The 21,857-nt window shown below is 40.3% G+C and overlaps 1 protein-coding gene across 1 annotated transcript in view; it reads left to right on the plus strand.

Annotated features, from left to right (window-relative positions):
* The window catches only part of csmd3 (CUB and Sushi multiple domains 3), a 751,933-nt gene that overhangs the window by 682,698 nt on the left and 47,378 nt on the right, over positions 1–21,857 (plus strand). The window contains 2 exon segments of the mRNA XM_033020379.1: positions 11,612–11,785; positions 13,449–13,522. Coding sequence (XP_032876270.1) covers positions 11,612–11,785; positions 13,449–13,522 — 248 coding nt within the window.

Raw genomic sequence — 21,857 nt, forward strand, 5'->3', positions numbered from 1 at the left:
AATAATAAATTGCAAAGTCTGGGAGTCAGGTCTTCAACTTTAAAAGTGATAAATTAAGTAGAATAGCGGATTAACTAAAATAGATAGATCAGGGGAAATTATTCAACAACACTTCAGCAGAAGATAAATGCAAACAAGTCGGACGAATAAATAGTTGAAACCAAACGTAGATTAAACAGATAAATCAATTAACGAGAAAATTAAAAATGACAGGGAAAGAAGATAAGCAATCTTTGCCCGTTCTGCGGGGAGAAGAGGAATGCTCTCTTTGGTTGAAAACGAAAGGAAAATACAACAAGATGGTGAAAAGTTTAATGAAGGGATCAGAAGATTCTTGGAAACAATCATGCCTGCCAATCTAATGCCCAATGGGAAGATACTTTCCAGTGTTACAGGCCAAAAGAGCTGTGGTGTTCAGGGAATTGTAAAAGCTGCATTGTAAATCGAGGATTAGCACAAGATAGTAAATACTTTTAATGCCTACTTTCTTTAGCTGCACAGAAAAGGAAATTGGACCAATTAAGGATGAATGAAATTAACAATCAACTTTATGAATTGTAGGAGGTCCTCAATAGAATTACAAGCAAATGTCTCCTCAGTTTTAAAAGGGGCAATTTGGAGAGGTTTTGTAAATTGTAAATAGGAAATGTGTTGCCAACGGTGAACTTCTTGGCGCCAGGAGGTACACTGGAGTGGTGCCAACATTTAAAAAGAATAGACCAAATGGCTTACTTCAATCCCGCACTAAAATTAAAATTCATCAAGTAGACTCTTATTGCTTTCATCTATTCTTTCAATCAAAACAATAATTATTGTAGTGTATATGTCGTTGGGGATATGAATGCAGATATCTCAGATAGGAACTCATTATTTGCCAATCATGTGGCTCAGTTCTGTCAAGATAATAATTTAATATTGTCAAGCAAAGTGCTTTTACCTACAGATAGTTATACTTATATTAGTGAGGCCTGGCACACCACATCATGGCTGGACCACTGTATTAGTACAGCTGATGCACATGCCTCATTGGGGTGTATGAGCATTCTGTACGGGGCAGCAATGACTGATCATATACCTGTTGCTATGACAATAAATGGTGAACACATACCTGTGGTATCCAGAGATAGAAATAGCTTTAATACAGAAAAACTGGACTGGTCAACGCTTACAAAGGAAGACATCCTAGCCTATTATGCCCAGACAGATAAATTCTTAAGCAATATTCATCTACGTAAAGATGCAATAATATGTAGTGATGTTAATTGTAAAGATATGAAGCCATAGGAGAGATATCTGCTCCATGTATAATGATATAGTAAGTGCTTTATATGTAGGCAGTAAGCCCTACTGCAAGCATAAAAATAGGACACATAACATCAGGCCTGGCTGGAATAAGTATGTAGCTGAGTATCATACTGAAGCCCGTGAAGCCACCAAATCATGGGCTATGGCAGGTAGACCCAGGCAGTGTTTGAGCACAAGAAGCTCACTAATGCAAGGTATAAGTATGCTGTTCGCTTCATCTGTAAAAATGAGCAAGCTATGAGGGCTGATTCCATGGCTAAGAAGCTGCTAAGTAACAATGCTACCGATTTTTGGAAGGAAGTGAGAGCTCTTAACAGTTGCAAAACATCTCTACCATGCACTGTAGATGGAAACTCCGGAACAGCTAATATCGCGGAGTTATGGCGACAACATTATAGCACTTTATTCAACTGTGTCCAAGATGACTTGTATAGGGTGGACAATATTGAGAGTAATGACTCGATGGTGATTATGTCACATGAGGTGTATCATGCCATGAACAAGCTGTCCAACAACAAAGCAAGTGGCTTGGATCATATTTCTGCTGAACATCTCAAGTATGCGAGTATGAGGATAGCTCCTCTCCTTGCTGTTCAAAAGGGAACTGCAGATGCTGGAATATCGAAGGTACACAAAATTGCTGGGGAAACTCAGCGGGTGCAGCAGCATCTATGGAGCGAAGGAAATAGGCGACGTTTCGGGCCAAAACCCTTCTTCAGTCTGAAGAAGGGTTTCGGCCCGAAACGTCGCCTATTTCCTTCGCTCCATAGATGCTGCTGCACCCATTTTGTGTACCTTCCTCTCCTTGCTATTTGTTTTACTGGCTTTATGATTCATGGCTTGTTACCAGACTCAATGTTGTCTGTCCTGTTAGTGCCGGTCATTAAGGTCAAAGCTGGTAAAGTAGGCAGCCTAAATAATTACAGGCCCATAGCTTTAGCCAGCATATTGTCAAATGTTTTAGAAAGAATGCTGCTGGATAGAGTAAATGAGTTTGTTAACTCCACAGATAACCAGTTTGGCTTTAAAGCTAAACATGACACTGACTTATGCATATATGCCCTAAAGGAGATGGTAAACAAATATAGAGGCAAAAACTCTTCAATCCTTATGTGCTTTATTGATGCTTCCAAAGCCTTTGACCGTGTTAATCACAGAAAGCTGTTTGGTAAAATGAGTCAAAGAGGGGAGCCTAAATACATTCTTAGAATTCTGGCCTACTGGTATGCCCATCAGACTATGCAAATAAAATGGGGCAATAGGGTCTCAGCCCCATTTGGGGTTAGCAATGGTGTTAGACAAGGGGGAATTTTGTCCCCAGTCCTTTTTAAGCTATATATTGATGATCTGTCTAAAGCCTGTAACACTGGGTGCGTGATTGGTAATATTTTAGTCAGCCATATTATGTATGCAGATTATCTTGTGGTCTTTAGTCCATCTAGCGCTGGTCTCCAGCAGCTCCTTATTATATGTTCTGTGTATGGTGTGGAACATGACATTAAATATAATGCTAGTAAGAGTGCTGTTATGATCTGTAGAACCAAAGAGGATAAATGTCTAAAATTTCCTGATTTTAAATTGTCTGACAATAATCTTAGTGTCTGTAATAAGGTAAAATATCTAGGGCATATTATTACAGAACAAGTGACAGATGATGAGGATATTTATAGGCAACGACGCATGCTGTATGTACAGGCGAATATTCTCTTGCGTAAATTTGGTGCGTGTGCAGATGTGGTGAAGATGTCGCTATTTAGAGCATACTGCGCACCACTCTACACTGCGCACCTGTGGTCGAACTATGGAAAGACAAGTTTGCAGAGACTTAAGGTGGCATATAACGATGCCATGAGAACACTGCTAAGGAAACCTAGATGGTGTAGTGCTAGTAATATGTTTGTGGCTGCAGGAGTCGGTACTTTAGAAGCTATCCTAAGACATCACATGTATAAATTCATTTGCAGGATAAATGACTCTAAAAATTTAATTATTGTGGCCTTGTCAAACATAAGGGTTGCCACTACACGCTACGAATCCCAGCTGTGGAGACACTGGTATCGTTGTCTCGTTGTGGGACATTGATCATTCTTTTAATCTGGATTTTTAACTTATGTATTGTGTTTTAAAAAATATATAATTTATGATGCTTTTATAAGTGATATACTAAGATTTTATATGTACTTTATGATATTTAATATGCAATGCATATTTTGTCAATTGTACGCTATAACTGAGTAAGAGATTACCAAGTAATAGAGTAGTGGAAACATGCTAGAGAGCCCACAACAGGACACAAGGTACTGCAGTAACTCAGCAGCTCAGGCAGCATCTGTGAAGAACAACATGGACAGTTGATATTTTGGGTTGAGACCCTTCTTCAGTTTCTCGTTCTGGAACTGGGCCTTGAGTCCAGGTGAGTTGATAGTTCCGGCTTGCTGGTGGCCGGGGGAGAGGTGAGGATCAGCGGTCATTGATCATAGGCTGCGAGTGGCTGGAGTGCAGGTGTGGGTCGGTGGTGGTGGCAGCAGGTGCGGCTGAGGAAGCTGTGTGGGCTGGCGGTGGCAGCAGTAGGCCTAGTCTGGAAGCAACCAGGGAGACGGTGTGGGCCGGCATTGGCAACCTCACCTAGTGGTAAAGGTTGGTAGGTACAGCCCAGAAGTGGCTGGGGTGGCAGTGTGGGCCGAGGTGGCGATGGCAGCCCAGCCTGGTGGTGAAGGTTGGTAGGGTCATCTCAGAAGTGGCTGGGGTGGCAGCATCGGCAGACGAGTGAAGATTGGTAGGTGCAGCCTGGATGTAGCTGTGGGGTGGCAGTGCAGGTTGAGGTGGTGTTGGCAGCCCGGCCTGGTGGTGAAGATTGGTAGGACTAGTCTAGTGATGGATAGGGATGCAGTGCGGGTCGACAGTGTTGGCCTGCAAGGGGCCGGAGAAGCGGTGCAAGCTGGTGACAACAGCCCTGCCTGGCGGGGAAGGTCGGTAGGGCCGGCCTGGAAGTGGCTGGGGTGGTTGTATTAGTCGGCACCAGCTTCAGTGCTCCTGGTCTAAGATAGAACATGGAGGAGGTAAAAGTTCAATCAATCAAACAATCAATCTTTATGGTACACAAAAATGCTGGAGAAACTCAGCGGGTGCAGCCGCATCTATGGAGCGAAGGAAATAGGTGACGTTTTGGGCCAAAACCCTTCTTCAGACCTTCAATCTTTATTGTCATCTTGCAAAGCAACAGTTGTACAGTGCAAAAGACGTTTCCCAGGGATTACCGGAGCATCGCACGTAAAACATTGACGCATCATTTCCCGGTGGTGCTGGGGTTCTAAGCCTCATGCGTGGTTGGGTTGGATGCGCTAAGTGATCAGGTGCTGGTGAATCTGAAACATCACCTATCTATGCTCTCCAGAAATGCTTCCTAACCTGCCAATCCACTCCAGGACTTTGTGTCCTGTGTCATTGCACAATCAGATCAGGTGGGGAGGGAGGTGGAGAGGGGGGGGGGGGCGGGGGGAATGGAGGGGGAGGGTGGAGGAGGGGAGGGAGGGGAGGGAGGGGAGGGAGGGGAGGAAGGAGAGGAAGGAGAGGAAGGAGAGAGGGGGAGGGGGAGAGGGGGTAGTGGGGGAGGGGGAGAGGGGGCGAGGGTGTGGGACAGGGGAGAGGAGGGGGAGAGAGTGAGAGGGCGGACTTGAACTCGGCGAGCGGGCTGCACGGGCACTGATTGGGCGGGGCTGACTGCGAATGGGCAGCGGACCTCGGGACTTCGCGGGACCGCTAAAGCCCTCGGAAGACCAACCAAATTACTGCGTGTTCGACGGCTTGAATCCAGAGCCCGGGGGGGGGGAGGGCGGCTGGGCGGCGGGCGGGCGCTGCGGATGAATGGCCGAGTGCAAGTCGACTGCTAGCGGGAGGCGACAAAACGACTGCGAGTCAGGGGGGAGGGGTTAAGTAATTCGCAGCTCATGGAAAACAGTGGCCACAGGCTAGGCATTGAAAACTATGTGCAGCGGGCTGCATGGATCAGAGCCATTGTGACGTCATCAGCTCGTTAGATTTTTTAAATATTTCAAATTTGGGAACAATTTTAATTAAAAACTCAAGAAATAATTAATCAAATTTTCAGATGAGGCGATTTTTGACATCACGAGGTAAATCTCTATGGGGAATATGTAAAAATGTCACCGTTAGCGCGTCGTGTTTTTGAGGAAATGTGAATCACAGACAAAGAAGACACACACACACACACACACAAATAAATACATCCACATCCAAGATCAGAGTTTTATCATTATGGAGAAGTGTGGAGCAAGTGGTGAGTGCCTGGAACGTGCTGCCAGGTGTGGTGGTGGAGGCAGATACAATAATGGCATTTAAGAGGATTTAAGATGCGCATTGGGACTTGCAGGGAATATTTTCTGTGTTGAACATGATGTCAAGTTAAATCTGTTCCCGTGCTGCTCTGTACTATGTAATACTGAGCACAGGTTGAATTGTTATTATGGCTGGAATGGTGTACTTATTGAGACTCCTCAAAATAGAATAGGAACTGTTGTTGTCCCCAATTTATATCAGTGGCCTAGATCTAGATGCTCAATTTGCAAGTATTACAACTCAAGCATGAGGCTAAAAGAATCTAAGAAGTTCTATAATAACAGAACAAAGTGGACAAAACATATAAAGATTAGAACATTATTATTATTTCCAAATGAATACAGAAAAATGAAATCTACAAGCAGAAAGAATGAAGTGTGGGTGTGCAATAAGCTATAAAACACTTTTGATAGTATCAATTTTGAATGTACCTAACCAATGCAACAATCAGTGACTCCACAGAGTAAAACACTGATTATCCCGCAATTCCAATAATCTGGATTTTTGTGGTGTTGGATTTGAAGTTTTTCCAGACTATTGGTTATATAACTACTATTGTGTTTTAGATTCATATCTAGATAAATCAGCAACACAAAGGAGGAGTAATTTAAAATCTAAGACTAGTGAACTTCTAAATACATATCTAAAAAATACTAATATAATAGATGTATGGAGATCTGCTAATCCAGGTGGAAGGGAATACTCGTTTTACTCTTCGGTACATAAAACTTATTCAAGAATTGATTATTTTTTAGTGGATATGAAATTAATGCCATATACAAACAATCCAACATACCACATTAGTAGTATCTCAGATCACTCTCCGTTGACATTTTCAGTAAAATTTGAGGGAATGCCGGGTAAAAAATCTTTTTGGAGGTTTAATACACATATTGTAAATGACTTACAATGCTATCAATATTTAAAACAACAAATGAAACTTTTTTTTGATACAAATGATACACCAGGTACCTCGCCTTCTTTATTATGGGAAACTTTTAAGGCATTTATTAGAGGAATTATAATTTCATATCAAATTTTTCAAAATAAAAAGAATAAGACAGAACAAATGTTGTTAGAACAAGAAATCAGACAGTTAGGGTTAGATAATGCTAAAGATTCCATGACAGATAAACACAATAAGATAATATTACTGAAATTTAAACTTAATCAAATTTTATCGGCAAGAGTAATAAGATTATTCCAAATTACAAAACAGGAACATTTTGAGTTAGGTGACAAACCACATAAGCTTTTAGCTCACTAATTGTAAAAACAAGTAAAGGAAAATACTATAACTAAAGTTAAATCGAAGAAAGGTGAATTACTAATACTACCTAAAGATATTAATAATAGATTTGCTCAATTTTACCAAAATTTATACACATCTAAAACTAAAATAGAAGATAGTAAAATTTTAAAAAATTTAGATAACTGTAATCTTCCAAAACTGGACCTTTTGGAACAAGAGGAACGGAGCTCAAATTACAATCAAAGACATAGGTGAAACAATAAAATCATTGAAAAATGGTAAGACTTTTGACAGTATGGTAAGACAGTAATGAATTTTATTAAAAAATCCATGAGATAACGACCCCTTATTTATTTAATTTATACTCCCATGCTTTTAAAGAAAACAAACTACCTGAAACACTAGCAGAATCAACTATTACGCTTATTCCAAAAAAAAAAAAGATTTAGAAGAACCGGGCTCATACAGAGCTATATCACTTTTAAATACAGACCAGAAAATCTTAGCAAAGACTTTAGCAAGAAGAAGATTAAGCAAATGTATTAGTAAATTGATAAACACTGATCAAACAGGGTTTATACCCAAGAGATATTCATTTAATAATTTGAGACACCTGTTTAATATAATGTACTCACATAAAGTGGAGGAAGAAGATATATCAATTATTTCTTTGGACGCAGAGAAAGCATTTGATCAGGTAGAGTGGCAATACTTATATAAAGTACTGCAAACATTTAATATGGGAGAGAATTTTATAACATGGGTAAAATTATTGTATGATAAACCGATGGCAAGAATTTTAACTAACATGTTATCTCAAAAATTTCAACTATCAAGGGGTAATAGGCAGGGATGTGCGTTATCACCCCTGCTATTTGCCCTTATGATAGAACCTCTGGCTGAAAATATAAGAATTCATCTGAATATTCAGGGCTATAATACGAGGGACTCAAAGAATAAAATGGCATTATATGCAGACGATATACTTTTATATATTACAAAGTCACAAACGAGCATACCAAATTTATTAAATTTAATAGAGGAATTCGGGTCTTTTTCTGGATATAGAATAAACTGGAATAAAAGTGAAATCATGACATTAAAACCTCAAGAACCTACACACTTACTGAAGTTCCCCTTTAAAATCGCAACAGAAAAATTTAAATACTTGGGTATTCAGATAACTAGAAAATATAAAGCATTATTCAACACTAATTTTATACCTTTATTAAATAAACTTAATACGCTGATTAAATTTTGGAAAACACTTCCTTTATCATTATTAGGTAGAATAAATGCAATAAAAATGATCTTCCTACCACAATTACTATACCTATTTCAGTCTATACTGGTATATATACCAAAATACTTTTTTTTTAAATTAGACACTAATATTACTAATTTTATTTGGGACTATAGATCGCATAGAATTACAAAAAAACACTTATGTAAACCAAAAGAGGTCGGGGGACTTTCACTCCCGAATTTTATGTATTATTACTGGGCAGTGCATATTAAGAATATAATTTATTGTCTGGATAGATCTACCCAACAGACAGAATGGATAAAAATGGAGAAAGAGGATTGTCGAACTTGTAATATAGGAACGATCCTCTTCTCCCCGAAAAAACTGAACAACACAATATATAAGAAGAACCCAATTATATATGGTACAATTAAGAATTTGGAAACAAATAAAATTATCTTTAAAATTAAGAAATTTATCATTGTTAATGCCAATAGCGAATAACCCTTTATTTAAACCATCTCTTATTGATAAAACATATAACCAATGGGAAAGTCTCGGAATTAGAAGGATCGGGGATATGTACGAAATGGGAAACCTACTATCTTTCCAACAATTACAATACAAATTTAAACTGAAAAACAACCAATATTTTAAATATCTTCAGATTTGCGATTTCATGAAAAAATATATACAAGGATATCAAAAAATAACTCCTGAATTATTGGAATAAGCAATGAATATTAAAGCTGTCACAAAAATTAATATATTTATATAATAGTATTTTAAATATAGACCTGCCATCGACAGAGGTACTTAGAGAAGAGTGGGAACAGGATCTAATGATAAAAATTACGAAGGTTACATGGGAAAAGTACTTGATATATATTCACAAATGTTCGATTAATGTAAGACATAATCAAATTCAATTTAAAATTTTACATAGATTATATTATTCAAAAACAAGATTGAACAAATTATATCCAAATATATCCCCCATTTGTGATAAATGTTTATCCCAAAACGCAACTATAACACACTCCTTTGTTTCCTGCATTAAACTTTATAGATTTTGGAGTGATATCTTTGAAATATTTACAAAATAATTCAAGACAACAATGGAACCTAATACTGAAATGATTATATTTGGAGTAATGGAAGATGGGAATAAATTGAACACATCTCAAAATTTATTTTTTTAATTATGGTTTAATAATAGCAAAAAAATTAATACTTAAATTTTGGAAAAATACATCAATACCAACGCTTAAAATGTGGATTGCAAGCATGTTGGACACCGCACATCTTGAGGAAAAGCGATTCCTCCTAATGGATAAATCAGACCAATTCATAACGAGTTGGTCTCCATTTGTCGTCTTTTTGGAATCATATGGTGCAACACAATTGTAAAAGCTAACTGTTTCAGGACTGGACGAGGGATGGTCAAGATTATAAACAATGATCTCCTTACTTTTTTTTTTCTTTATGACTTATTCTCTTTTTTCTATTTTCTTTTCCTCAACTTTCTTCACTCTTTCGTCCTTTTTCTTTTTCTTCACACACTATATATCTCACGTCTTTCTATCCTTTACTATCTAATTTATTTTTCTTATTCTCATCTTTCTTTATTATAACAAAAAAGATAAGAAGTTGTACATAAAATGTATTATGAAAATATATATTAGGCACTTTGGTGCCATATGATTGTACTACTTCTAAAAAAAAAAAAAAAAAAAAAAAAATATAACTACTATTAAAAACTCAGCTCACTTTTATTTCACGTTTCTTGAAAATGTGTTTCATTGTATAACATTTTCCAGTGAACCTAGTAGGTTGATTGCGTGTACAAGGAACAGAGCTTCGGAGAGTTTAGAGGAAGTAAAAGAAACGAGAACCTGGAGAATTTAAGGGGTGAACAGGAAACTAAATCTGGTGAATTAATCGGCAGTACAGGAAACTGTGTGGGGTTGAGTTTAAATGGAGCACAGGATTAAGAAACCAGCGAGTCAGATGCCAAAGCAATTGGAGTCTGAGGGTATTTTTATAATGCGTAGGTCAAACAATAGAAAATAATTAGATATTAGTATATTACAGTTCTAATTATTTCACTATCATGTGTAATACTGGTCAGCTAGAAAGAAGAGAAGCATTATCTTGTAAGAGGTGGTGTGGAGGTGATCGAGAAAGCTGGTTGCTTGTATTATGTTCTGCTACCACTGTGTTTTTCAGACAAGATGCTATCTATTAAACAAGGACTGGGAAGGTGAAATTTTTAAAAGATAATTTTCGGCCTGGTATGGAAACTTATATATTTACAAAAGATAAAGAAATTGACTTCAGAAAAACATGCAGTTTCTTGAAATGAACATTTCATCGGTTCGGTTAAATGAATGTTAAAAATGTGTCTGAATCGAGGGGCTATGGACGATCAGGGAACTCAGTGAATAACGGACATTGTCTGACTCAACAAGATGACAAAGCCTAACCATGAGAGGGAAACAAGATTATTGGATTTAAAACAAGTTGAAGAATTAATGACGAAGAATGAGATTTAATTAGTACGGGTGTCAAGGGTTATGGGGAGAAGGCAGCAGATTGGGGTTAGGAGAGAGAGATATAGATCAGCCATGATTGAATAGCAGAGTCGACTTGTTGGGTCGAATGGCCTAATTCCGCTCCTGTCACTTATGATCTAATGAGATAGACATTCAGAAAGAAAAAGAGGATTGTGAATCTTTCTAGATCTCCCATAACAATTTACTATATTCAAGGATGAATCTCATCATAAACCCATTTCCCTTTGGGATGGACTGATAGTGCATTATCAATTATGTAAGTTGGAGGCCTATATTTAAAGTAATAGTTTTATTTGGAAATTAATGCCCCTATAAATCAAACAAGGCAGTGGAGGAACAAAGACCTCAGCTACAAAGACACAGATTGGTACAAGTCAACCAGCAAATTCTGGTGATTGCTGTTCTCACTACATCTTCAGTCACAGAATACGCTGGTTAAAGGGCTTGTCCCACTTGGGCATTATTTGCGCGTAATTTACGCTACATCATTTACGCCCAAGTGGGACAGGCCCTTAACTTTGGCACAACCGTTCTTAACTGTTGTTATTTTGTCAGCATCTTAGCAAGAAACCCTCATGCATTACTATCATAATATGCAAGTCATGCAGCGCCATAATAATACATTACATGACCATTACTGATTATGATCAACTTATTGATAACCAGAAAACCAATTGCAAGTTGTTGACTCCAAATCATATTCAGTAAATTTAGCTAAAATGTACACCTTGATGATATTTGAATTTAGACCAGCTCAACAGTTCAATTAATAATATCTATTTTGCTGCTGCTCTCTGACAAAATTGCAACAACCAAATGCTGCAGCTCACAATAAAATTAACTTACAACTACTATTACTCCTTGTACTCTTCACAGCCAAGTTTTGTGGAGACCCTGGGGTGCCAGCACGAGGACGGAGAGAGGGAAAGAGCTTCATCTACCAGTCAGAAGTTTCATTTAACTGCAACACCCCTTTGGCCTTAGTGGGCTCAAGCACGAGGATCTGCCAGACTGATGGGACGTGGAGTGGGTCTCAACCTCGCTGTATAGGTACAACAAAGAATGAGTACACAGTGTACTGCTTTCACTCATTTATTGTAATTCTAATCATAAAATAATGCGTTTCATCTTCAATTACTTTCAGGGCAATTACTTTTTGTCATTAGAATAAATTGAGATGTAATATTGATCTATAATCTGATTAAGTTGACCCTGTTAAATTTAAACTGTGTTTATTCTTTGGGGAAAAAGTCAGAATTAGCCCCAACATACTTAGCCCCATGATGTCCATTCAAAATCTGTGCACGAGTTCAGACCACCAAAAAGCTTTGGGGGTCATTTTTGTTTTGTACTGAATTGTCTCCATTGATTACCAGTAAATGCTGACTGGGGCTTAAAATCCTGTGACTACCTTTCAGAAAAATACATTGTTATAAGGTCCTAAGGAATAGGAGTAGAATTAGTCCATTCGGCCCATCAAGTCTACTCTGCCATTCAATTAACGCCGATATATCTCTCCCTCCTTTCTCATTCTCCTGCCTTCTCCCCATAACCTCTGACACCCGTGCTAATCAAGGATCTATCTATCTCTGCCTTAAAAATATCCACTGACAGCCTCCACAGCATTCTGTGGCAAAGAATTCTACAGATTCACCACCTTCTGACTAAAGAAATTTCTCCTCATATCCTTCCTAAAAGAATGTCCTTTAATTCTGAGGCTATGAACTCTAGTCCTAGACTCTCCCACCAGTGGAAACATCCTCTCCACATCCACTCTATCCGAGCCTTTTACTATTCTGTATGTTTCAATGAGGTCCCCCCTCATTCTTCTAAACTCCAGCAAGTACAGGCCCAGTGCCGTCAAACGCTCATCTTAGGTTAACCTACTCATTCCTGGGATAATTCCTGGGATAATTCCTGGTAAACTTCCTCTGGACCCTCTCCAGAGCCAGCACATCCTTCCTTAGATATGGTGCCCAACATTGCTCACAATTGTTGACAGCTGGAGCTGGCCTGTTCAGAAATACCAAAATCAGTTAATTTAATGGAAACCATCAAAAACTAAATTCCTGTGCAGCCATAATTAGCTGTTGTGTTCCCCTCTTGAAGCCTGTGCCAGATACTCTCCCTGTCTCATCTTTGGCTTGCTATTGCCAGAGAAACAGGCCGTTCAATACATAAACCTCATATAGGTGTTACTGCTGCCCTGTTTTGGCCAAATCTCTGAGGTGGGCTTTCTTTACAACTGAGCAAAGCTCGATAAAAATGTCAGTTTCCATTAAGACAAATATCCATCATGAGGTCGAGCGATTATAGTGTAACATGCATCACCTGATATCTCAGGACATTACCAGCTCTGAAAAGATGTACTCATCATGATTCACTCCTGAGGAAGGGGGCGCAGTACAACAGATAAAGTAAAAACCAGAAGCTTTTCCATGCAGAATGCATTTGATCGTTTTGGAGCATACCGTATTCTCTGTGTCTTTAATTGTGTTAATATTATGCTGTTATTGGACAACAGAGCCAAAATGTGCTCCTGTTTCTCAAGAAAAAACTCTCATCAAGGGCTTCGAGATTGCTTGGAGGCAATTAGTATTTAGATTGGTGTCTCGCAAAAAATATTATCTCTTTAGACGTTTATGAAATTTATATTACATCTTCAATCTTTCCGATGGCAATATTAATATGTTTTTAATCTTTCTTAATTTAGAACCTTCACATACAACATGTGAAAATCCAGGAACGCCACTGCATGGAACACAAAATAATACATTTGGTTACATGGTAAGTAATATATGGATTAAAATCCATTCCCCATTAATTTAAATGCAAAGCTGAAATGCAATTAAAAGGCAGTGTATCTCCATTTTGTAGTCTTAACATCCTCATTTTTCCCTAACATGCATTTCGGTCCACCGAGTCCGCATCGACCAGCGATCCCCTGCACATTAACAATATCCTACACTAGGGACATTTTTTACATTTATACTGAGATAATGAACGTACAAACCTGTACACCTCTGAGTGTGGGAGGAAATCAAAGTTCTCAGAGAAAACCTACGCAGGTCACGGAGGGAACGTTCAAACTCTGTACAGACAGCACCCATAGCAAGGATCAAACCTGGGTCTCTGGCACTGTAACTGCTGTAAAGTGACAACTCTACCACTAAAGTGCCACCATGCTGCCTGCCGTCAAATACAGGAGCATTAAAAGAACATTAAATATTGAACCTGGGATTCTTTAGGACTATTTTCTGCAGTTTTTCAGGAACCACTTCTGTCATTGAAAGGTCCATAAGGGGCATGCTGATCTTCCTTGGTGTTCTGTAGAGGCATTGGTGTGCTTTTTTGGCCATAGCATCATTGTGGTTTGTCCAGGACTATTGCCTTGGAACTTGAAGCTCTTGATCATCGCCACTTCAAACCAATTGATGCTGACCCCAGGCATGCTTACAACCTGTTCCTGAAGTCAATGTTTACATTGAGGGAGGGGTTGTATCACGACACCATGTTATTAAGCTCTAGATAGGCATCTCTTCCAGGATGTCTTCAGGTACGATGTCAAAAGCCTGGAAGCCACCTTCTTCCATGTGTGCCATCATTCATTGTTTGCTGCTGGTATCTGGCACAGTGGCAATGCACCTGCGATATTTGACGTTTGGATTAGATTTATGTTATGCAAGCTTGCTTTAACTGGTAATACTAACTTGTACCTTCCTACTGAATTATTAACTAGGGACAAGACAGCATTGGGCACACCTAGAAATAACTGAAGTGAGCTGGCAGCATTAAATCAATGTGCAGTCTGTATTGCAATCAATTGTGCAGGATAAATTGTAATTCCCACACATGCTTTCTGGGATTTTTCCTATTTAATCCATGACACTTTGTTGGTAGATTCAATTCTTATCCCTTATCTCCTTCACCACGTGTAAGCTTCATTTTTTTAAATTCTTTGCTGTGAAGGGACTGATCAAATTTAAATTACTTTTTCTTGATCCATTAATTGATTTACCTGGTACCACTGTGCCCGTGGTGACAAATAATTAGTAAATCACTGCTGATGCCCAAGTTAAAGGAGCTCAGGCAAAAAATGATTTATGTCAGGCAGGTTGGCGATCAAACCTTCAATTCCCAGTTAAAACCCCACACAGTGGCTTAGTTTTTAATTGAAAAGCATTTAGATAAAACTGCAGACACAGAAAATCTGCAGAAAAAACAGAATTTGCTAGAGATTCTGAACTGGTCAGGGATGCGGAAAAAAAAGTGTTAATGTTCCAAACTACCTGATCTGTTCAAAATTACCTGCATTTTTTGATGTTTTTCACAATTAATTTTTAAGCATCAATGTGCATACAGGTCACATTCACTGATCTAAATGTTGGAGCAGGCTAGTCGGGTCAAGTGGCCTTCTCCTGCTCATACATTACATGCTTGTATACTCATTCAATTATTTTATTAATACAGGGATGCCTTTATAATGGGCAAATTGATGATGGTTACATTGGATTACTACAGCATGTTATTATTAATACTACTATAAATGTGTGAAAATAATGCTGGTTCCAGCAATAGGATATTTTCAAGTCATCTGCTCAGTTTTTAAATAAAAATGGTTATGCAGCAATGCTTACATAGTAACACTGATCAACAAATTAAAATTGTTGCAAGATTGTTTAGTAAATTATTTAAAATAAACTTGAAGCTTGAAATTGGTCTAAATTTTTGCCTTAATTCTTCTTCTTGGATCGTAATTGGAAGAAGAATTTATTGAACCATTCTGCTGAAGGGTCTTTTTTTATTCGTAGAAACAAGGAACTGATTTACTATAAAGGACAAAATGCTGGAGTGGGAGGATGTATATCAATGAGCGCAAGCCCAAATTAGTCACCGTTTTGAGCTCAGTCCGCTAAGATCTACTGGATCTCCCGGCTGCTAACCATTTTAACTACCTTTCCCATGCCTATACTGACTTTTCTGACCATTCCCCATTGTCAGAGTGAAGCCACGTGCAAACTGAAGGAACTCCACCTCATATTCCACTTGGGCAGCTTGCAACCAAATGGTATGACCATTGAATTCTCCAATTTTAGGTAACCTTTAACAACCATACCATCCTTTCTCCGTGCCCCAACTATCTCGCACCTATTTAACTCCTCCCCCTCCACCCATATTTCTTACTCTGGCTTCATAATTCTCAATTCTTCAATCCTTTTGTCTCACATTCTGGCTTTTTTAAATTATAATCGCTGGCCTTTGTCCAACAGTCTGACTATCAAAATCTCTCCTCACCTGTGTTCACTTATTACCTGCCACATGTTGTCCTGCCCCTCCTCTATTCAAGACCCACCCCCCTTCCCTCCCCACAATCATTTTGAAGAAGGCTTCTGACCTAAAGCGTTACCTTTTTCATAGATATTGCCTTATCTTCTGAGCTACTCCCTAGTGCAGGATATTGTCAAAACACTTTGTGTCTTATTTATTTGATCTGTGTTGGATGGAGCAAGAATAGCATTGCAGGAACAAGTGGGAACAAGCACAATACTTTAAATGGTATTCTTTAAATTACATTAAATAATATTTTATACTGATCATTAGCATTTCAGAGACAATAGCTGACTTAATTAGCTTAAGTCAATTAACTAGTTCTGAGTGCTAGATTTGGCTGAGGCAGCAGTTAAAAGAAATAACTCAACTGATCAGAGCTTCCTTTGCCACCACTTTAAAGGTAGCCATATATTACAACATGACACTATTATAGTGCCAGATTTAGAATCTGCAGATTGTGATATTTTCAATTGCTTAAAGAACAATTTGTGCAGGATGATTTGGGACAGGTTTCATTGTGGGGTAAGTGTAAATCATGCACTAAATGGAAACCACCTGGAATTTTCACTGACACCAGCATTTTATTATGAATGACCACTCTGCATTTATAAATGAATACTGCTTCATTTCATCCATTTATATTCCATCAATGTGAGAAATCAGCATTTATTGAACATCATGATTGAAAAAAGCCAGCCCTTCTGCAGATCTGAGTATTGTCATCTTTCAACTTCATCATGTTTTGTAGCAAAAACATAACATGCCAGAGGAACTCAACAGGTCAGGAAGTATCTGGAGAGGGAATGAATAGGCAACATTTTTGATTGGGACCCTTCTTCATACTAATTGGGGTTGGGGGGAAAAATTGGAATTGATTATTGGGGTGAGACAAAGCCGGTAGATGGATCCAGGTGAGGGGGCAGATGGGTGGAGTAAGTGGCAAAGGCTCGAGGTGAAAAGGAGACAAAAGGATGTCAGATGAGGAGAGGAGAGGAGGAGTGAAATGCAAAGTGGGGGTGGGGAAATGGATGGACGAAGATAGGAGGGAGGGGTAAGTGGGTGAATAAAAGAGAAATGGAAAACATAGAAACATAGAAAATAGGTACAGGAGGAGGCCATTTGGCCCTTCGAGCCACACGGCCATTCATTGTGATCATGGCTGATCGTCACCCATGATATGAACTCATGGTCAACTCTGCATGGTGCTCAGACGTGGCAGTCCTATTTACCTCCTGCTCTCCGCACCTGGAACACCTGGCGGTGAAGTGCCGCCCCTTTTACCTACCGAGGGAATTCACCTCCGTCATCCTGACCATGGTCTACATCCCACCCCAGGCAGACGTCCGTCTGGCACTGGAGGAGCTGCACGCTGTGGTCAACAAGCACCAGACAGCCTACCCCGAGGCGTTTACCACCATAGCCTTCAACAAAGCCAACCTGAAGAAATCGCTCCCTAACTTCCTCCAACATGTCTCCTGCAGCACTAGAGGATGAAACACCCTTATCCACTGTTACAACACCATCAATGATGCCTATCGTTCTATCTCTCGCCCTCACCGCAGGAAATCAGACCATTCAACAGTGCTGCTTCTTCCTGCGTAAAGGCAGCAAATGAAGAAAGCACCCCCAGAGGTGATGACTGCACGCAGCTGGTCTGAGGAGGCAGAGGAACAACTCCAGGACTTACAAAATTCTTAAGGGGTTGGACAGGCTAGATGCAGGAAGATTGTTCCCGATGTTGGGGAAGTCCAGAACAAGGGGTCACAGTTTAAGGATAAGGGGGAAATCTTTTAGGACCGAGATGAGGAAAACTTTTTTCACACAGAGAGTGTTGAATCTCTGGAATTCTCTGACGCAGAAGGTAGTTGAGGCCAGTTCATTGGCTATATTTAAGAGGGAGTTAGATGTGGCCCTTGTGGCTAAAGGGATCAGGGGGTATGGAGAGAAGGCAGGTGCAGGATACTGAGTTGGATGATCAGCCATGATCATATTGAATGGCGGTGCAGGCTCGAAGGGCCAAATGGCCTACTCCTGCACCTATTTTCTATGTTTCTATGTTTGGAGACTGTAGACCGGGCAATGTTCAGGGACTCGGCAATGGACCTGAATGAATATGCCACAGTGGTTACAGACTCCATAAGGAAATGTTTGGAGGACTGCGTTCCAACTAAAACCTTCCGAGTGTTTCCAAACCAGAAGCCTTGGATGAACCATGAGATCCACATTCAGCTTAAGACCAGATCCCTGGCATTCAGGTCTGGCGATGCAGAGGTCTATAAGAAGTCCAGATACGACCTTGGTAAGGATATCAAAAAGGCCAAAAGGGACTTCTGCTCCAAGCTGGAGGATGAGGCGGATGTTCGGCAACTGTGGCAGGGCTTGAATGCCATCACCTCCTACAAGGCAAAATCAGGAGGCAGCTCAAATGACAGCAAAGCATCACTCCCTGACGAGCTCAATGCGTTCTACGCGCTGTTCGATAGGGAGAACACTGATGTGCCTTCCCGATCACCCATTCGCCCTGATGTATTACAGTCACAGTCACAGGGGCCGACATCAGTAGATCGTTCAGGGGGGTGAACTCTCGGAAAGCGCCTGGACCTGATGGTATACTCGGTCGAGTTCTCGAGACCTGTGCAGACCAACTAAACCGGGAGTTTATGCGGACATTTTCAACCTCTCACTTCTGAGGTCTGAGGTTCCCACCTGCTTTAAGAGGGCATCAATAATACCGGTGCCCAAGAAGAGTATGGTGACATTCCTCAATGACTATCGACCACTGGCACTAATGTCGGTGGTGATGAAATGCTTTGAGAGGTTGATTATGGAGCATATCAACTCCTACCTCGACAAGAACCTCGACCCACTGCAGTTTGCTTACCGCCGCAATAGATCAACGGTGGATGCAATCTCACTGGCTCTCCACTCCACTCTGGACAACTTGGACAATAAAAACACTTACGTCAGGCCGTTGTTTATAGACTGTAGTTACAGGCTGTAGTTTAATACCGTCATCCCTTCCAAGCTGGTTAACAAGCTCATGGAACTGGGCCTCTGCGCATCCCTCTGCAATTGGATCCTCGACTTCCTGATCCGCAGACCACAGTCTGTTCAAATTGGAGGAACCACTTCATCCTCAGTAACAATTAATACGGGAGCACCTCAAAGCTGCGTGCTCAGCCCTCTGCTTTACTCACTCTATACCCATGACTGCGTAGCCGGTCATAATGCGAACTCCATCATCAAGTTCACCGATGACACCACTGTGGTTGGACGAATCACAGATGTGGACCAGTCAGAGTATAGAAATGAGATCGACCGACTGACCAAATGGTGTCAGTACAACAACCTGGCTCGCAACAGAGTTTGATAGAGCTTTAGGGGCTAGTGGAATCAAGGGATATGGAGAGAAGGCAGGCACGGGTTATTGATTGGGGATGATCAGCCATGATCACAATGAATGGCGGTGCTGACTCGAAGGGCCGAATGGCCTCCTCCTGCACCTATTTTCTATGTTTCTATGTTTCTATGTAACATCAGTATGACCAAGGAACTACTTTGGCAGGGGAAGAATGAGGACCCACAATCCTGTTCATATCAACGGGACAATGGTGGAGAGGGTCAATAACTTCAAATTCCTGGGCGTGCATATTTCTGAAGAAACTGGAACCAGCACATCGATGCAATTATAAAGATGGCACATCAGCGACTCTACTTCTTCAGAAGATTATGGAGATTCGGCATGTCGAAGAGGATTCTCCTAAACTTCTATAGGTGCACGGTAGAGAGCATTCTGAGTGGCTGCATCGTGGCCTGGTTCAGCAACTTGAACGTCCAGGAGCGGAAAAGACTACAAAAAGTTGTGACCACTGCCTAGTCCATCACCGGCTTTGACCTCCCCACCGTCGAAGAGATCTATTGTAGTCGCTGCCTCAAAGGCAGCCAAAATCATCAAGGACCCACGCCATCTTGGCCACACACTCATCGCCCCACTGCCATCAGGAAGAAGGTACAGGAGCCTGAAAACTGTGGCATCCAGGTTCTTCCCTACAACCATCAGGCCATTAAACACAACAACAAATAAGCTCTGAGCTCTGAACTGCAAAAGACTATATTATTATTGCACTATATTTGTCATTTATTGAACTTTTTCTTTTTTTTCTCTTACCCCGTTATGTACTATGTTTACATATTCACATATTCTGTTGTGCTGCAGCAAGTAAGAATTTTATTGTCCCATCCGGGACATATGACAATAAAACACTCTTGACTTGATTCTTGGCAAATGAGTGTAAGAAGGAGAAGTCTGTTATAAATGGGAGTGCTCTAGGGTGGGGTAGTGAGCATGGGAAAGTAAGAGAGAATTGGGTGTATGTTACTGTAATGGGCCTGTCCCACTTGCTTGTCATTTGAGCGTCACGCAGGTGGCGTGTGAAGATTTTGTTAATTCCAAAATCCTGTGGCGCCACGCGCGACCGCGCATGATTGCCTACGCCACCACAACTCACCACGCGCCATGCGCGCATAATGCACGCCATGCGCGCATCACGTGTGCATCACGTCGCACGCGTCTTACCTTGTGACACGTAAATGACGCGCAAATGATGCCCAATTGGGACAGGCCCTTAATATTTTTAGATCAATGTTCATACTGTTGCGTTGAAAACAATTCAGGTGGAAAATGAGATGCTTTTCCTAGAGTTTGCGTGTGTATAGAAGTAGTATTTATTTTATATAACAAGGGATCTGCCCTTTACCAAAAATGTCTACAGTGCATTTAACATGTGATGTATTGGAATTGGTATTGCCTTCTCTCCTAAATGTACTGGGCGATGATACAAAATGTACGTCATCAAGCATTCAACCATGGAGGTCAACAAAACACCAGAAATTATGTTCTCATTGCTAGACTCAAACAGCATGGAAATTGGCTCTTCGGCTCAACTCATCCAATGCCAACTAAGATACCATTCTAAGCTAGTCCAAATTGCCCGGATTTGACCCATATGTTTCTAAACCCTTCCTAACGTGTGTCTTTCCAAAAGTCTTCTAAATATTGATATGGTCCCTTCCTTTACCTCTTCCTTATGTCATTACATGAAGGTAGAACCTTCTATGTTAAAAAAAACTACCCGTAAGATTTTTACTAAAACTTTCCCCTCTCACTTTAAACCTCTGCCCAGTAGTTCTTGATTACCAACCCTGGAAAAAGACCTTGTACATTCACCTTGTCTATGCTCCTCATGATTTTATATATTTCTATGAGATCAGTCCCCCATCTCCTACATTTCAAGGAATAAAGTCCTTGCGAGCTCAACTTCTCCTTATAACGCAGTCTCTAGAGTCCTGGCAACATCATCGTCAATCTTCGCTGTACTTTTTTCAGCTTAAAGACATTTTTCCTTATAGCAGGGTCACCAAAACTGACCGCAATACTCCAAGTGGAAACACAAGGGACAACAGATGCTGGAATCTTGCATTGAACACAAAGTAGACATCAGGAACTGCAGATGTTGGTTTACAACAAAAAAAAAAACACAAACTGCTGGACTAATTCAATGGGTCATGCAGTATTTCTAGACACCATGATTAGGAGACGTTTCAGTTCAGGAACCTTCTTCAGATTGATTATAGTCGGCGGTGAGGGTAGGGGATAGATGAAAGCTGGAAGAGGTGTGGGGCTCGGCAAAGCCTGGCAAGTGATCGGTGGATACAGGTGAGGGGGGCTTTTGGATTAACAGATGGTTGGACAAGAGTCAAGAGTGTTTTATAGTCACATGTCCCAGATAGA

This window comes from Amblyraja radiata, chromosome 4, assembly GCF_010909765.2.
Source record: "Amblyraja radiata isolate CabotCenter1 chromosome 4, sAmbRad1.1.pri, whole genome shotgun sequence".
Lineage (NCBI taxonomy): Eukaryota > Metazoa > Chordata > Chondrichthyes > Rajiformes > Rajidae > Amblyraja > Amblyraja radiata.